The 18,445-nt window shown below is 45.8% G+C and overlaps 1 protein-coding gene across 2 annotated transcripts in view; it reads right to left on the bottom strand.

Moving 5' to 3' along the window:
- Window positions 1-13,377: 13,377 nt before the first annotated feature.
- Window positions 13,378-18,445, bottom strand: part of RRP12 (ribosomal RNA processing 12 homolog) — a 35,264-nt gene continuing 30,196 nt past the window's right edge. For both annotated transcript variants that reach the window (XM_037804761.1, XM_037804762.1), the window contains exons 30-34: window positions 17,821-17,870; window positions 16,656-16,728; window positions 15,079-15,146; window positions 14,639-14,721; window positions 13,378-13,902 (exon numbers count right to left, since the gene is read on the bottom strand). In XM_037804761.1, the coding sequence (XP_037660689.1) occupies window positions 13,800-13,902; window positions 14,639-14,721; window positions 15,079-15,146; window positions 16,656-16,728; window positions 17,821-17,870 (377 nt within the window). In that variant the 3' untranslated portion in view covers window positions 13,378-13,799. The remainder of the gene's footprint in view (window positions 13,903-14,638; window positions 14,722-15,078; window positions 15,147-16,655; window positions 16,729-17,820; window positions 17,871-18,445) is intronic.

The following is an 18,445-nucleotide window of genomic DNA, read 5'->3' as shown; positions in this document are numbered from 1 at the left end:
TCCTCCGGCAAGCCTCCCCTGCCAGTGGCATTTTGGGTGAGGAAAAGGGAGCTGCCTTGACCTCGCTCCCCAGGCTCGGGGGGGGCTGCAGAGGGCACTCACGCCCGTACCTACTACCCTCCCCAGGGGGTGATATCAGGTCCCCTGGCCCAGGCCTGGTAAGTCGAGGTACAAGCTCAGACACCCGCACTCCTGGAAGATAATGTAGGGAAACATCTTCAAGACCTTGTATTAGGAGGTCGCTTCTTAGACCTTGCACCCAAAGCACTAGCAACGAAAGAAAAAATAGATAAATGGGAACTCCTCAAAATTAAAAGATTCTGTACCTGAAAGGAATTTGTCAGAAAGGTGAAGAGGCAGCCAACTCAATGGGAAAAAACTTTTGGAAATCATGTATCTGACAAAAGACTGATATCTTGCATATAAAAAGAAATCCTACAAATCAATGACAATAGTACAAACAACCCAATTATAAAATCGGCAAAAGATATGAAAAGACATTTCTCTGAAGAGGAAATACAAATGGCTAAAAAGCATATGAAAAAATGTTCACCTTCACTAGCTCTTAGGGAGAAGCAAATTAAGACCACAATGAGATATCATCTCATACCAATTAGAATGACTGTCATTAAACAAACAGGAAAGTACAAATGCTAGAGAGGATGTGGAGAAATTGGAACTCTTATTCATTGCTGGTGGGACTGTATAATGGTACAGCCACTCTGGAGGACAGTCTGGCAGTTCCTTAGAAAAGTAGATATTGCATTACCCTTCGATCCAGCAATTTCACTTCTGGGTATATACCCAGAAGATCTGAAAGCAGTGACATGAACAGATATTTGCACACTGATGTTCATAGCGGCATTATTCACAATTGTCAAGAGATGGAAACAATCCAAACGTCCTTCAACAGATGAGTGGATAAACAAAATGTGGTATATATACACAGTGGAGTACTACACGGCAGTAAGAAGGAACGAGGTCATGAAACATATGACAACATGGATGAAACTGGAAGACATAATGCTGAGTGAAATAAGCCAGACACAAAAAGAGAGATATTATATGTTACCACTAATGTGAACTCAGCAAAAAAATGTAAAATAATTGTTTTATATTGTAGAATGTAGGGGACCTAGAGATAGACAGCAACTAGTGAAGGGGGAATGATAATCTAATAAGAACAGATAAGCTATTGAGGGTAATCTTAGTGTTATAGGAATGCTTAGGAATGATTATGGCTTGTAAATTTTCTTGGGTATGGTAGGAACATGTTGGAAGCAATGCAGTTATTTTAGGTTATTTGTTTTTCTTATTCCTTTGTTTTGTTTAAACTGTTTTTTTTTTAATTTTTTGATAAAGTTAAAAAAAGAAACTTATTAAAAAGCTATAAAGCTATCAAAACAATGCACAAAACAAGCATAAAGACAGACATATAGACAAATGGAATAGAATTGAGAGTTCAGAAATGAACCCATACATCTATGGCCAATTGATTTTTAGAAAATTTTAACACTTCATTGAAAGACATTAAAAGAAACCTACATAAATGGAGGGAAATACCATATTCACATATTTAAAAACAATATTAAAACAAGATCATTTCTCCCCAAGTTTATCTACTGATTCAGTATAATTCCAAACACATTCTATTTTCTGGGTTTGTATGAAATTTGTAAACTGACAGTAAAATTTATATGGAAGTCCAAAGGCAAAGAAAAACATGACACTTCTGAAGATAATTAAGGTGGGAGAGTGTCTTTCAAGATATCAAGACTTATTAGAGAGCTGCAGTAATTAATATAGTGTGGAATTGGTGTAGAAACAAAGAGTAGGCAAATAGACCAGAATAGAATTCCCAGACCCATTATCTATGTAAACCTGATATATGACAAGTCTGGTATTATTGATCCGTGAGGAAAGCAGGAAAATTTTAATAACTGGAACAGGGACAGTAATTTTCTTTAAGGGAAAGAAAATGGACCTGTATTTTCTGTTGTATGCAAAAGTAAATTCCTGGTAGATTAACAACTTATGTGTAAGAGGCAAAACTATACAACTTTAAGAAAGATGATATAATCAAATATCCTTTCCATCTTGCAGTATAAAGGAATTTCCTAAACAGGCGCACATACATATACATACTGTTTTAGTTTCCTAGGCTGCTCAGGGCAAATACCAAGAAATGGGTTGGGTTAAAGAATGTAAGTTTATTTGAGCACAGTTTTGAGGCTGGAAAAATGTCCAAATCAGTGGCCACTTGATTCTTGACCAGGGTGCAAAGTCCACTAATGGGGAACGAATAGTCTCTTCAACACATGGTGCTCGGAAAACTGGATCTCCACATGCAAAAGAATGAAGTGGACCCCTACTTTGCACCATAGACAAAAATTAACCCAAAGTGACTCAATGACCTAAATATAACAGCAAAACTATGAAACTCTTAGGAGAAAACATAGGGAAATATCTTCAGGATCTTTTATTGGGCAATGGATTCTTAGACTTTACACCAAAAGCAAGAGCAACAAAAGAAAAAATAAATTGGGCTTAATCAAAATTAAAAACTTTTGTTCAAAGTACATCAAGAAAGTGGAAAGACAATTTACAGAAGCTTACCAAGGGATGGGGTGGGGATAGGGAGTGAGAAGTTAAGGCTTAAAATATACAGGGTTCCTATTTGGAACGATGGAAATGTTTTGGTAATGGATGCTGGTGATGGTAGCACAACATTGTGAACATAATTAACAGCACTGAAATACATGTATATATATATGAATATAGCAAAAAGGGGGAAATGTTAGGTTATATATGTGAGAACAGAATAAAAATTTTAAAAAAATCCATGGAACTGCCCTACATAAACAGTGAAACCTGAGTTAAACCATGGACTATAGTTAATAGCACAATCATAAAAACGTGCCTTCATCAATTGTAACAAATGTTCCACACCAATGGAAGGTGTTAATAATGTGGTATATGAGAATCCTGTATTTTGTGTTTGACTATTCTGTAAATCCACAACTTCTCTGTGCCAGTTTGTCTATATTGTATCCCCCAAAACACCATGTTCTTTGATGCAGTCTTGTGTGGGCAGAGGTATTAGTGTTTATTAGGTTGGAATCCTTTGATTGAGGATTTCCTTGGAGATGTGACTCAATCAACTGTGGGCAAGACCTTTGATTGGATAATTTCCATGGAGGTGTTACCCCACCCATTCAGGACTGGTCTTAACTGAATCACTGGATTCATATAAAAGAGTTCACAGACAGAAGGAGGTGCTGCAGCTGAGACACATTTTGAAAACAGCCGTTGAAAGCTGACATTTTGAAACACAACCTGGGAGCAAGCAGACGCCAGCCACGTGTCTCCCCAGCCAACAGAGGATTTCCAGATGCCATCAGCCATCCTTCAGTGAAGATATCCTGTTGTTGACGCCTCATCGTGGACACTTTATGGCCTGCAGACTATAACTTTGTAACCAAATAAACCCCCTTTATAAAAGACAATCCATTTCTGGTATTTTGCATAATGGTAGCATTAGCAAACCAGAACATTCTCTAATAAAGAAAAAATAATTCAACCGACAGAATGGGAGAAAATATTTGAAAATCTATCTGATTTGGGTTTAATATCCAGACTATATATAAAAAACTCCTACAATTCAACAACAAAAAGACTAACAATCCAATTTTTTTTTAAATGGGCAAAGAACTTGAATTGACATTTCTCCAAAGATATACAAATGGACAATAAGTGCATGAAAAGATTCTCAACGTCATTAGCCTTAGGGAAATGCAAATCAAAACTACAATGAAATACCACATCACACCCACTAGAATGGCTAGTATTTTAAAAATGGAAAATAACAAAGTTCTGGCAAGGATGCATAGATAAAGGAAACTTCATGCATTGCTGGTGGAAATGTAAAATAGTACAGCCACTATGGAAAACAGTTCGGCAGTCTCTTAAAAAGTTAAACATAAATTTACCATATGACCCAGCCATTCCACTCCTAGGAGTCTACTCAAGAGGAATGAAAACATATGTTCAAGCAAAGACTTGCACGCAATGTTCATAAAAGCCCAAACTGGAAACAATTCAAATGTCCATCATTGCTAAAAGGATAAACAAAATGTGATGCATCCATGCAATGGAATTCTATTCCACCACAAAAAGAAATGAAGTACTGATACATGCTACAACATGGAGGAACCACAAAAGCACTATGCTCAGTGAAAGAAGCCAGACCCAAAGGACTACATATTATGTGACTCCATGTATATGAAATATCCAGAAAAGGCGAATTTATAGGGACAGAAAGCAAATCAGGGGCTGCCTGGGACTGGAGGTGGGAGCAGGTAGTAACAGCAAATGAGGAGACTTCTTGGGGTGATGGTGATGTTGGTGACAGCTGTACAACTCTATACATGTACTAAAGATCATGCAGTGGGTATGGGCACCCAATCTTACAATGGGTAAATTTTATGTCAATAGGGAATTTATTATCTCAATAAAGGATACTTCTAGAGCTGTGGCATGTGTCATAACCATCAAAATTTTATGTGTGTGTGTGTTCTTCTGTGGCATCCATCTTACTTTGGCTAAGCCACTCACCTCAACACTGCTCTTTTGTCCAGTTAATGAACAGCTTTTCAGTCCTGGAGTATAAACTCCCCCAGAGCCTAAACCCACAACTGCAGCCACCACCCACATCACCACCATGCCTCACCCCAAACCCAAAGATGGTCCCAGATGAGAAGCTAACTGTCCCCATGGCCTTCAGACCCCCATCCCTCTCCCTTTTCACATACCTATGCTTTAAACTAACTCTGGTGGGAAATCTACCAATCTGCACCCCTGGACCACAATAAACACAGAGGCCCATGGGTCCCTCTCACGCGCTCTGCCTGTGTGCCCCCCACCCAGTTGATCACACGTCCTGCCAACCCACCCCCCCCCTCCACTCCTCCTCTGGAACTTGTAACAAATGATATTTTCTCATAGATGATGGCCTCAGTTTCCCCTTGTGTTGCACCTGAATGCCACCTGGACCCAAATTTAAAATCCGACTTAACTAATTCCAAACGGTGTTCAATTTGGTAAGACCTAGCCATATGGGGCTACTGGGCACTTGAAGTGTGACTAGCTTCTCTCCTGCCTGGCTGCTGTTAACCTTGGAGTGTTCCAAGCTCAGGCCTCAGAAGTGTTGTCTTCTCTTCTCTATTTACACCCACCTTCTCATTGATTTCATCCCACTCACACACACGACACCCAAACATATAAACCCAGCCTGGACCTCTCCCGTGAGTTCCAGATTTCTATACCCAGCTGCTCCTCAACATCGTCTCTGGATGTCTAATAGCCATCTCAAACTCAGCATGTCCAAAACTCAACTCCTGACTCTCCTGCCCCCAAATGCTCTTCTGCAGTCTTCCCCATCTCAGTTAGTTAATGGCCACTCCATGATTCCAGCTGCTCAGGTGATTCCAGCTGCTCAGGTAGGAGTCATCCTCGATTCCTCTCTTCCTTTCACACCCCATATCCAATCTTTCTGAATACCCTGTGGTCCCTACCTTCAATATATATCCTGAACCCAGCCACCACTATCTCTTGCTTGGATGACTGCAATGATCTTTTAACTAGTCTCTGCTCTGCCCTTGCCCCTCTACAGTCTATTCTCAACAAAGCAATCCCAGTGATTCTCTGAAAAAATTTAAATCAGATCACGTAACCCTATGTTCACAACCCTCCAATGGTTCCCCTCACCACTGGGAGTAAAAATCAAAGTCCCTACAGTGGCTTACAAGGCCCTCACCACCTGGCCGCTGTTCTTTTCTTGAACTCCTCTCTTCCCACTCTTGCATTCACTGTCCTCCAACACCTCAAGCTCAGGGCCGCTGCATTTGCCGTTTCCTCCATTTGGACCATTCCCACAGTCATCTATCAAGAAACGGTGCTGGATTGGGGTGAGTGTCTTTTCTGTGTTAATTGAGATAATCATGCCCTTTTTCCTTCATTCTATTTATGTTGTGCATCATGATTAATTTTTACATGTTGAACCACCCTTATGTTCCTGGGATAAATCCCACTTTGGTCATGGAATAGAATCTTTTTAATATGCTGTTGTATTTGGTTTGTCAGAGTTTTGTTATGGATTTTTGCACCTATATCAAAAGGGAAATTGGTCTGTAATTTTCTTTTCTTGTGATGTCTTTACAGGCTTTGGTATCAGAGCAATGCTACCTTTATAGTATGAATTAGAAGTTTTCCCTTCTCTTGAATTTTTCAGAAGGGTTTGAGAAGGATTGTTGTTAATTCTTCTTTAAATATTTGATAAAATTCACCAGTGAAGCCATCTGGTCCTGGACTTTTCTTTGGTGGAAGGTTTTGATTATTGATTCAATCTCTGCACTTGTTATAGGTTTGTTGAGATTTTCTATTTTTTTCATGAGTCAATTTAGGTAATTTTCATATTTCTAGGAATTTTTTCCATTTCTTCTAGGTTATCTAATTTTGGGGCATATAGCTGTTCATAGTATTCTTTTATAATCCTTTTGATTTCTATAAGGTCAGTAGTGTTATCACCATTTTACTTTCTGATTTTAGTTATTTGCATCTTTTCTCTATTTTCTTCATCAGTCTAATGAAAGATTTATCAATTTTATTAACTTTTTTTCAAAGAACCAACTTTTTGTTTATTCTCTCAATTGTTTTTATACTCTCTACTTCATTTACCTCTGCTCTAATCTTAAATTATTTCTTTTCTTCTGCTAACTTTGGGTTTAGTTTGCTTTTCTTTTTCTAGCTCCTCAAGATATAAAGTTGGATTATTAAATTGAGATCTTTCTTCTTTTTTAATAGAGACGTTCATAGCTATAAAATCCCTGAGCCTGCCTTCACTGCATGCATAAGTTTGGTATGTTGTATCCTTGTCTTCATTCACCTCTAGGTATTGCCTAATTTCCCTTGTAATTTCTTCCTTAAGACATTGGTTGTTGAAGAGTGTGCTGTTTAATGTCCATCCCCACAGTTATCTAAAGGCTCAGTTCCTCATCTCTTTCAAATCTTTAACCAGCTCCTCTGACCACCCAATTTAAATTGAAACCATTCCTCCATCCCATCCAGCACTCCTTATTCCTCTTCTGCTTCACGTTTCTTTGTAATGACCTGCTAAAAGTACTTCCTTGTCTCCAACCCCATGAAAGCTGGAAGTTGTTTGTTTTGTTCATTGCTGTATTTCCAGCACCTAGAACAATGTGTGACGCAAAAGAGGCAACAATAAAAGTTGTTGAATGATTGCACTGTGGGCAGCCTTGGAGGCCCAGTCCACAAGGGGTTCATCTTCCCTCTACAGAAGCTGAAGGGGTCGCTGGAAGATCCCTCACCAACAGCACGGACTTCAGATCGCAGTTTTCCAGTCCCTTATAGCCACTTCTCTTGTCTCCACCACCAGCACCGCCTCAGCCTACTGCACCATTCCGTCTGGTCCAGGCTCTGACAGCAGATTCCTAGTATGTCTCCTCCTTCCTGCTTTCCCTCTTCCAATCCATGGTCCACATGACAGCAAGTGATCTTTTTAAAAAAATGCAAATCAGATTAGGGCAGCCCTCCCCCCATCAGGAATCTAACCCCCATAGGAGTTAATATAACTCAAGGCCCTGTGAGAGTTAGCCTCTCTCCCCGCCTCCCAGCCTCCCTTCGGCCTTCGGCTGTCCCATGCTTTCCAACGCCTAGCTTTCCATTTTGGCTTGAGGGCCTCTGTGCATTCTTTCCCCCATTCTTTGCCTGCAGCAGCGTGGCCCAAAGTGGTTTAGAGGAACTTGAGCAGAACAACCCATCCATACACGTAGAAACATACAATCTAAATAGAAACAATTAGACTGCAAACAGAGCGTCAAGACAATTCTGGCTTACAAAGCTCACCTTCCAACCAGATTCCAACAGATGACTCCCCTTAGGCCCAGGCACATGAAATTCTAGACCCTAGGTTGTTTGCCTGCCTACCTCCTAGTTCAGGTTTCGGCCAAATGTCACTCACTCCAAGAAGCCAGCCCCTCATGACCCCTGTTCAAATCAGGTCCTCTCAAAGCATTGCACTTAACCATCAAAATACTTATTTCAATCTTGTGTTTTATCTTTTTAATGATTTTTATTTATAACTTATCTCTTCCCCTTAAGCTTCTTGAAGACAAGCATCTTGTTTTGCTTTGCTCATTACTATATCCCCATTGCCTCACGAAAGGCTTCTTTGGAAGGAAGTCCTTTGCTCAGAATAAATGCTCAGTGAGTGTGTATTAGGGTTCTCCAGAGAAACAGAACCAACAGGTTATATATAAATACATATTACATGCACATACATACATGTACATATATATGCATGTATATATAATAAGGAATTGTCTTGTGCGATTGTGGGGGCTACTGAATTGCCTAGGGCAGGTTGGAGGTGTAAATAATTCTGGATGGAGTGATGTTGAAGTCTGTCTGTAGGGAAGCCGGGGAGGGGTAGAGGGAGTAGTGGCAGAATTCCTTCTCATTCTCAGTTCTCCTTTTTAAGACCTCCAACTGATTGGATGAGGCTCATGCACATTTTGGAGGGCAATCTTCTTTACTTAAGGTGAACTGATTCGGTGCTAATTCCATCTATGAAATACAGTAACAACTTGGCCAGTGTTTGACCAAACAACTGAACACCATAAACTAGCCAAGTTGACACATAAAATTGCAAGAAAGGAGAGAAATGTGGAAGATGAAAATGATGTAAAGGAAGAAAGACTTGCAGCCAACTCCATTTTCCCTTCCTTGAAAGGAATACCCAGTAAACCACCCTGCCCTGCTCTGCCCCACCAAGAAAGTCAATCCTGGCACAATTCCAACCTTCTCCCATGAAGTACAAAGAAACCCGTTCTATAGTTGGTCTTAGTTTCCTGAGTAATTTGCTTTGGGAGCAAAGAGCCTGCAAGGTGAGGAGTGAGGAGAACAGACACTGGTGTCCCAACTGCATGGTTTTGAAACTCACAGCCCAGCCTCTTTGCGACACCATCCTCCTGCGGGCTACAGTTGCAGCGGTGTGGGCTTGAACTCTGGGAACCTGGGCGCTGTCTTATACAGCCTGCTTAACTTGGTGCAAACCATGCATTTTCTCCACCTTTGGGTTCTCAGCTGTGAAGTGGGAATCATGATAATAACCATAATCGCAATGTGACTGCCACAGGGACCAAAAGACACAGTGGATGTGAAAGAGTTTGGTAAACCGGGGAGTTCGGAATGAGCGGGAGTGGTAATTACAGCTACACTTGCACAGGAGATTCGAATCTGCCAGGTGTGGACCCAGTGTGACTGTGCATGGAACAGATGCTAGGCCCCAGGGAGGGGACCCACATGGCCCATGTGGTAGTCCTCATCTGGACAGGAAAGAATTTTCTTCAGAATAAATACTGCATAGGTGTGCCAGCTGATTATTTGTATTTGTTTTGGAGGTGCACCCCACCTTTTGCGAGGAGTTGAAAGCTGCTGGAATGAATAAGGCAGGCATGTTTGATAAGGGTTATCATAATCAATCAATCAATATACAGGGCCATGTGAAATTTACTCACAGTAATATTGCACCTTGTCATTTTTATGGGCATATTTACAGCTGAGGGTTGGTCCCAGGTTATTGGCTGTGTTTGTAGTTGAGGCTCAGTGGCCCCAAGTTCAAGATCTATGTCCTAGCCAACAGTTCTGGTTAAAAGCATGACTAACGCAAAACTAGGGCCTGCAGAACTTAGAGGTTCTTAAGGATGTACAGGCTCTTCCTAGCACCATTCACACATCCATCTGCCTGTGGTTGGTGCCTCAGATCCTCTCTGAAATTGACTTAAAATGGAATCAGCTCTGTAATTGGTACCCATGGGTCTACAGAGTGACATCCCTGGAACGTGGAAACCAGGCTGCCCTCTGAAAGTTAAACCCTTCAAGTCCACACATGGTGGTTAGGATTAGTTATCTATATGAAGCACCTGAGGGAACAGGACATCTCCCTGGTGAAAGGCAGAAAAGCTGGGTTTGGAAATTAAGTCCTGGCAAGCCTGAATGTGAATAAGCCTAATTAAGTCTCAGAAAAGCTTGTGAACACCAGGAAAGTGGCTGCAGAATCTTGGCAGACACTGGAGAGGATCTATCCCATTCTGCAGCACTAACCAGAATGGACAGGGACCCAACAGGCTGCTAGGAGCATGGGCCCCCATTGGCAAGTGTTTCCCCAAGGAGACAATACCATCCTGCCTCGATGACACTGAGTATATCATTTGTTTTTATGAGGTGTCATTGCTTTTGTTTTTATTTTGCCTTCCTCTGCAAGGGGCAGCATGTACAGAGGAGCCACCATGAGTAACTTGGACTCCTTGGCAGTTATATTTCTCATTACAAATTAATAAATCATAACTTTGACTAGGTCTCTCGAGTCTGTTTTACCCTCTCTGAACCTGAATCAACACAGATTTTAGATTTGCAAGGCTGAAATCCAGACCCCAAACAGGGATGGCAAGTGTGCAGCAGTAAGCCACTTTTGGCCCACGCTCACTGCATGCATTCTTAAACATATTCACTGGTGAGTGACTAGTCTCCAAATCCTGCCCTAGGCATTTCCATTATCGACCAACAGGACTTAGCCTGCGAGGACTTCTGCCATCACAGCCCAGGACCTACCAGCCTCTCTACAGCTTGGGGCTCCTAATCCCAGGAGCCACATTGAGGGTAATTTCAGGAAATGGTGAGCCAGCTCACGGTGCCCCAAATCAGAATTATTTTCTGGAATACAGTCATCTATTCTTGATAATGTATTTCAAAAATAGAGCAAAGAGTGGTCACTGTGTCTTTTTCTAAATACTGCTTTGCACCTGAGCTGGTGTCTAGTGACGGCATTAAATTCCCACGTACAGCAGGGAGCAACATGGGCGTGGACTCAAGGGCCCTTCGTGAATAAGCTGAGCTGTACCCACGGGGCAGATGTCTACACCAGGCTACTAAAAACGATGTTTACGAAGCATGCACGTTGGTAGGGTAAAGGCTTTGTTAGAGTCAGGTGAAATGTAGAATATAAACTTGTATTAAAAACTATCTTTTTGCATTAAAAAAGAGCTCTGTGTACAGAAAAAAGAATGAAATACACTGGAGTTAAAAGTGAGAATCTAAGTGGAGTGATTCTAGCCCTTGCTTTTGCTTTTGTATTTTTCTAAATATTTGATGAATCTTTATTATATAATGAAATATAGAATATTTTAACTTTTTAAAATTACCTTTTGAAGACACAAAAAGCAACCGTCTTTGAACGATTGTATGTTATGTGAATATATCTCAATAAAATTGCATTTAAAAAAAAAAGCAACCGAGAAGGAGATGGGGGAAAGAACCCTGAGGACTGAGGACTGAAAAGAGGCTACTTGAACTTCATTAGAGTTGTCGCCATGTTTTGCAAATAGAGAAAACAAAACCCTTCTTGGGACTGATGAACTTGCCGGCCTGAGGCAGGCTTGCAAATCCAAGGTGTCCCTAATGAAGAGGACTGCCGGTGCCAGGCGTGAACTGCTGGGACGGTGCCCCCAGCCCTGCTGCCACAACTGCAAGTTAACATTTCCCCAGAAGGGAAATGGTGAAGGGGTAGGATTGGTTTAACTTGACCCATTTATGTCCAGAAGCATAATAATGGGGGTCAAGACTAGATCACCTTTGCAAATTTGCAAATCCCTGATGTGAGACAGACATATCTGTGCTTTACCACTTCCTCAGGCAACACAGCACAAAAGGTTGTTTTCATGCTGTCAGGTGGGGTATGTTTTGCCTTCCATTTCTGAGAAAGACGGACCCCAAAGGAAAACCTTAGGTTCTGACATTGTCAAAAGCACAATGAAATTAAAATAGTAAATCTGGTCCTTGGGGGAATGGGGGATGGTTCTCAATGTTTGTATTTGTCCTTCAACGCAATGAGCCTTGGGTGGCGCAGTGTGCCTGCCCCTTCCCTACTAAGGTTGAAACAACAGCAGCACTGACTTTCTTGGCAGATGCTTCATGCACCTGAAGTTTCTGGGGCAGAAGATTAATAATTCTTGCCTCTGCATCAAGATAAGATGCACTTAAAGTCTGCTTCCTAAAGAATATGGAAGCTTTCTAGGTCACCTACCCTCCCACCTTTGAAAGGAAACAAAGCTCCTTGGAAAACACTGTAAGTAGGTTGGCTTCAAACTTGTTTTAAACATCAACACTGGGTAATTGGCTCATACCACCTCACACGAAACTTCCTACTGCAGTTACATTTTCCAAGAAAGAACATGGGAAAGGGCTGGGAGTGGCTTCATCTGACCCACCTGGCATCCAGAGTGTAGTAACGGCGGTCAGGGTTAGACCACCTTTGCAAATCCCTAACAGCCACCTCTTTTCCAGGCTCTCTGTAACCAAGGCGTGCGAACAGTGCCACCTCTGGGCGAAGCGTGGTACCTCTCAACTTTCTCACCCCAAAGCCAGGGAATGCTCAAATTTGGGGAGCAATGGATGCAGTTAAGACTTGAGCCCCTTAGAGGATGAGTGGAACATTATTGTGGGACAGGGTGTCAGGAGGTGCACGGAGCCTCCTGGGAACATTATTGGAGCTAAGCGCATTGAAAGGGAATGGAAACTATTTAGGGGGAGGTGAGGTGGTCTCATCTCAAGTGAGAATTTGCCATGAGAAAAACTAGTGATCAAGTAAGTGCCAGAGGACAAAGCACAGTTCCTCAGGGGGGAGTCCTGGGGTTCTTTGCTTCTTGATGCTTGCTGGGAAGGCACATCCAAGAGGAACCCTGGGCTGATGGGATGAGTGGGCTCAGGAGCTCAGGAGGCCCGAGCCATTCTCTTCTCTGCTCCAGACCAAAAACCAAAGTGGGAATCGTGTTGCTCTTTGTACATGATCCACCTGGCTAGGAAGGAGAATGCAAGGAAACAGAGGTGGACAAATCAAGTTGTGTGTGGCGCGTGTTGGGGCTCAGTAAACACTTGGCTGAATAAATGAGCAAAGCTGCAGGGAGAGACTCTGCCCAAGGGCAGCCTGGGGCAGTAGAAGCTGCAGCTCCGAGCAGCTCTCAGTGGCAGCCTCCTCCTATTCTGGGTAACTCGTGGCTCTGGAGACCAGCTCTGCAGTACTGGCTGCCCCTCCTAGCCCCCCAAACAACACTGACTAGGATTGTAAACTGAAGTCACAGAGCTTCCTGACGTAAGTCGGTGCCACTGGGCAAGTTCCAAAGCCTGACCTGTGTGCAAAGCATCCAGCTACACCCTGGACTGGATGCCGGAAAGTGGGCAGGAAGGGGGTCAAGTCACTGTTGTCAATAGCTGGACAGGGCTGGTGATGAAACACAAAGTTTCTAGGGATAATGCAAGGTGGTACAGGTTTATTCTGCATGTGGTCACAAGAAATCTCCCACACCCAGCCCAGAGGCAGCCCAAGAGTGCCACATGGCTACAAGCAGCTGGAGGAAACAAGCACTGGGGAAATCCTTGGACTATCTGCTCCATTAGGCACAACCACTCTCAGCAGAAAGCACGGCTGCCTCTGTGGGCCTACCCAGGGGCACTGAGGCCACACTCCCATCTCCATGTGCCAGGGACATCTATAAAGGGTGGTCCCTGTTTGGAGCTTCCAAAATCCTGGGTGCCTGTCTGGGAGCCAAACCCTGGTTCCAACAAGTCATTCTAACTCCAGAGCATCTGGAGCTCATGTCAGGCAGCTCTGGGGCTGACAAGGGGCCTCAGGCTGGACCACAGAGTGGCCCCGGGGCCCCAGGGCTTCAGGAATGGCGATCTTTTCTGCGGAGTTTGTGCCCCACCTGGGACCCCCGCTGGGCAGCTTTCACCAGGCCTTTGAACTGTCCCTGCAGCTTCACCTTCTTCCTATAGGGACAAGGAACAGAAAGGTCACACCTCACTGAGAACAGGTAGCCCTTCCCATAATGTCAAAAGGTGGCTCCTCCCCAGCACCAGCAGAGAATGGGGAATGGGACACTGCCAGGAGCGGGAGCATGTGATCGGGCAGATTCGTGCACAGCCCCAGCTTCCACGTGATTCATGCCTGGACTTGGCCGTTCCACTTGGGGCACGAGGCCCCAGGACACAGGGTGCTCCCCGTCTAGTACCTCCTCAAATGTATGCACAGAGAAAACTGAAGCTCACTCTGTCCACCCATCCTTGCTTCTAAAGGTAACTTTTATTCAGCAGAACACATTGCACAATTGCAGTTTACAGCACCATCCTTGTACTTCTGTAGTATTCCATCTCCAAAGCGCTCTTGCATATGGTATCTCACATGACCCCTAAGAACCTGATTTAATGGCCAAAAGTTGGAATCAACTCTAATTTCCCACCAATGGGGGATTACGAAAGACAAAATTACACAAAGCTGTTTGAAATTATCATTGTAGAACACATGTATGCCAGAAAATGCTTTTATGACTTATTATCACATTTAAAAAAGCAGTTGAAATCATACCATACACACGCCAACTACATATAAGTGCACATTAAAAAATAAAAACTGGCAGGCACTTGAGCAATTGAGCAGCGTTTACTAGGACCAGGCCCTCCCTTCTTTAGTGCTGAGCCCCTACCCACCCCCAGCACAGAACCAGACCTGCGGCTGAGCCTGCTCCTGTTGAGGGGGATGTAAGCGTAGGGGTCGAGCCGACCCTTCTTCTTCACGTCACCCTTCGCCTTCTGCTCAGCCAGAGAAACAGGGTCAGCTGGGAGTGTAGTGTCCCCTCTACCCCAGCCCCTAGCTCCACGGGCATGACCCTCTGCCCCTCGTCCTCTCCCTTAGGTGGTGCCGAAGAGCCCCGGTAGCCCTGGAACGGCACACATCAAAGGTCCTCAACTTCAGGTGCCAACAAGAGCCCAGCATGCTCCCTTCCTCCTCCCTGGCGTCAGCCTGGCTGCACCAGGGTGCCTCCCTCTCCAGGATGGTGACGGGCACAGCTGTCCTTGCCCCCTTCCCAGATGCTCTGCCAGGGCTGGAGGGCTGCCCCTCCCTGGCACCTGTCCAGGGGACCCCTCTCCCCCACCCACAGCTCTTACCTTAGCCTTGTATTCGGCCCCAGGCTCAGCCTTCTTGGGCACAGGGCGATGGATGCCGGAGCCTCCAGCTAAAGGGGGATACAAAGACCCTAAGTCAACAAAGGCAGGGAAGCCTCCTCCTGGAAGGTGCCCGAGAGCTGAAGAAGGCAATGGGCACCTCCTCTTCAGAGAGCTGCCAGGGCAGATGGGGAAGGCCAGGGACTGGGCTCTGTTCTCCACCAACCAAGGATAAAGTCCTCCCTCAAGGAGGGACTGTCCAGGGATTTGACAGTCGGATCACTAGGCTCCTCAGACTGACACAGAATCCTCGGATACACCTATCAGGGACCTCTATGTATTTTCTACTAATATAAAACACCCCACACTCTCCAGAGCTAAACCTGCTCCATTTGTTCTAGGGCTTTGAAGTCAGACGAACCCATGGCATTCAACTCCCAGCTCCAACCTCAGGCAAGTCTCGACTTTCTGGAGCCTCTTAAGCTCATCTGTAAAATGTGGCACTTTTGGAGTTTCAAAGGCTTTCTCCTTGATCCCGTCTGGGCTTCACACCCACACTATGAGACAGAAGGCAGGGTTCATCCCATTGCCTGAGTGCGAAAACTGGGCTTAGAGAGGTCAGAGTGCTTGCCCAGGTCACGGTCGTTTCCAGCCTGGACTCCGACAGTCATGGATGGACTCCTACAAAGCTCACCCAGGAGGACTCTCGGAGATGACTAGGATGAATCCCTCTTTCATAGACGAGGAACTAGAGGCTCAGAGAGGGCCCCTGTGACTGGGGCCAAGGTCACACAGCAAAGCAGCAGCCAGCTAAGGCGTTCTGAACGCAGGCTTCTGCCTCTCCTCTGGTGCCATTTCTTTCGTACCACAGCATCTTGGGGCAGAAGAGAGAACTGGGCCCAGGCTTGTGGGGCCACAGGAGAAGGAGCTGTGGTTCTCCAGCCAGGTTGGAGTGCCGCTAACGGGGATACACCCATTACTGGGGTCAGTAGAGTTCCCGGAGGAGGCCCTGGACCTTGGGGTGCACAGTAAGGGCTCTGCTACAAGGGTTTGGGGGCACAGGCCCTGCAGGGACTGCCCTGGGAGGAAGGAGACAGATGGGAAGCCTCTGGCATCGGGCACCCCCCTGGCATGTCTAGCAGCTGCTCTGGAGAGGGGACAGCCTGAGGGCCCACAGACAAATGTATAGGGGAATCCCTGGTTGGGCGAATACAAACCCTGCCAACTCTCACCCTCAACATGGGCAAAGTGGCTTCTCCAAACCTGGCCTGACTCAGGACTGGAATTCTTGGGGTGGACAGCAGAAAAATGCTGCCCAGGACTGGGTGCCAGCCTCATGGAAGGCCTGCATGGTAGGGAGCAGTGGGGCCACAGGGGCCCCTAGGAGGGGCTGGGGGCTCCATATGGATCTCCTAACCCCCAGGCTCTTCCTGGCCCCCACCCCCCGGCCCACTATTGGGTGACTAGCAGCCAGTCTTTGTTGGTGCCAAAAGCAGTCAGGCTCTGCAACCTCATGGCTCTGCTGTCCCTCCCTGGGCAGATGACAGGAGTTAGTGTGTCCTGGTAGACCAGAGTCTCACCTTGATACTGAGGGGGCATCTCCAGCTCCTCATCCTCAGCCTCTTTCTGATGCTTAAGCTTCTGATGTTTTTTCTATAAAAAGAGAAACAGGAAGTTGGTGAACAAGGGGATGGCATTTTCCTCAGTAATGGTAACAGTAAAAGCAGCAGTAACGTGCATTGAGCATGAAAAGCTCCCATGCACAGAAGAGGAAAGTAAGGCTCAGAGAGGGCAAGGAATTGTCTGAGATCACACAGCTAGGAAGTACAGGCTCTCAGCTGCTCCACTGCTCTGCCTCCACACTGAATCCCCTTGCTCATCTGTGTACCCCAACCCTCAGCTTAGCCCCCGTCTTCCTAACAGGGAAAATGAAGTCTTCAGCCTTGAGAGAACAGCTCTACTAATTCTTCACCTCAGGCAAACTGCACTCCACCTTCCCCCGATCCCTCACTCGGTGCTGGGCCCTGGGGACAGTCATTATGATGAGTTGGGAGCACTTTGCCCCTGCTGGTTCAGGAAGGGCAGTTGGAAGTCGGCCTCCCATCCTGGGCAGCAGTGACTGCCAGATCAAGAGGGGTAATGGGTGCAGGGAGGTCAAGTTCTCGGACAGGAAGACCTGGGTTCAAATCCCTGGTAGGCATCTAATGAGCCCTGCAACCTTGGGCAAGGTGTAGGGAGTGACATACCTCTGGAAGCCCTCTCTGGAAATGGGGCTGATATAAAGCTCTTGTCTTCCATGAGGATGATGCGAGGAATGCCTGGGGAACCTGAGCACGATGCCTGGCACAGTGCACACCCCTCCAACGGTGGACGCTCCCAACCCTGCAGGAACCTCCCCCTTGGAGCACACAGGCCAGCTGTGGCCCTTCCAGCCGGCACGGCACACGGCCTCGGAGGAGAGGAGCTTTGCCTCTCTTTCTGCAGCCGGACAACCCAGCCAGCACTAACTGCTGCCACCCCGAGCTTCAGAGTAGTCTGAACCCCACCCAGTGGGCTCAGCCATCACATCCTCTCCCCTGCCCGGCACCTCCAGCCCTCTGGCCTGGACACTACGCACATCTGGGAGGATTCTGGAAGCAGAGAAGGTGGAGGGGGAGGGAGGGGCGTGGGGATGAGGAGGAGGAGATGCTGGGCCTGAGGCTTAGGTCGGAGCCCACAGCCCTCCAGTCAGCAGCAATTACTTACGTTGCTGACGCCCATGTCTTCCATCAGGTCGGCCATCTCTTCATCCTCACCTGGAAGGAAGAGAGGCCTGTGGGCACTCAGGGAGCTCTCGTTTCCCTAAAGCCCACCCTGTCCTCCTGCCTCATCCTGGCTCATGTGGCTGAGGGAGCTGCCAACTCCAGCCCAGGAAACCACCTTCCCCAGAACCCATGTTCTCTTTCTGTGAGACAAGACCCCTGAACACTGTCCCTCTTTCCTTCCCATCCCAGGCCCCAGGGCCGATGCTCCCCTCAAGGAGGCAGTGCCCCTATTTCTGTGGCGAATGCTTGAGGCTCTAGGAAAGCCCTGAGCTTCCTGGGGATGCAGGCTCTCTACTGGCCCTGCACATGCCCCTGCAGTGCCAGGAGGACTGCTTCATTCTCCTACCTGCAAACCTTTTTGGTTGCCCTGAATGTGTTGAACACTGTGTGGGGATATAAAGAATTATGAAACAGACCAGCTAGGGAGAGGACAAATTCATGCAATCAACAACCAAAAGACAAAAACAATCAAAAAACAAAAAAATAAGAAACAACCAAAACATGAATAGTCCCGGGCACCCATGGGCTCGGCAGGAGTCCTGAAGGCTGAGGTGCCAGGGAAAGGC

The sequence above is a fragment of the Choloepus didactylus genome, chromosome 15 (assembly GCF_015220235.1).
Source record: "Choloepus didactylus isolate mChoDid1 chromosome 15, mChoDid1.pri, whole genome shotgun sequence".
Taxonomy (NCBI): domain Eukaryota; kingdom Metazoa; phylum Chordata; class Mammalia; order Pilosa; family Megalonychidae; genus Choloepus; species Choloepus didactylus.
The sequence above is the reverse complement of the archived record's forward strand: the minus strand, read 5'-3'. Positions and strand labels throughout refer to the sequence as shown.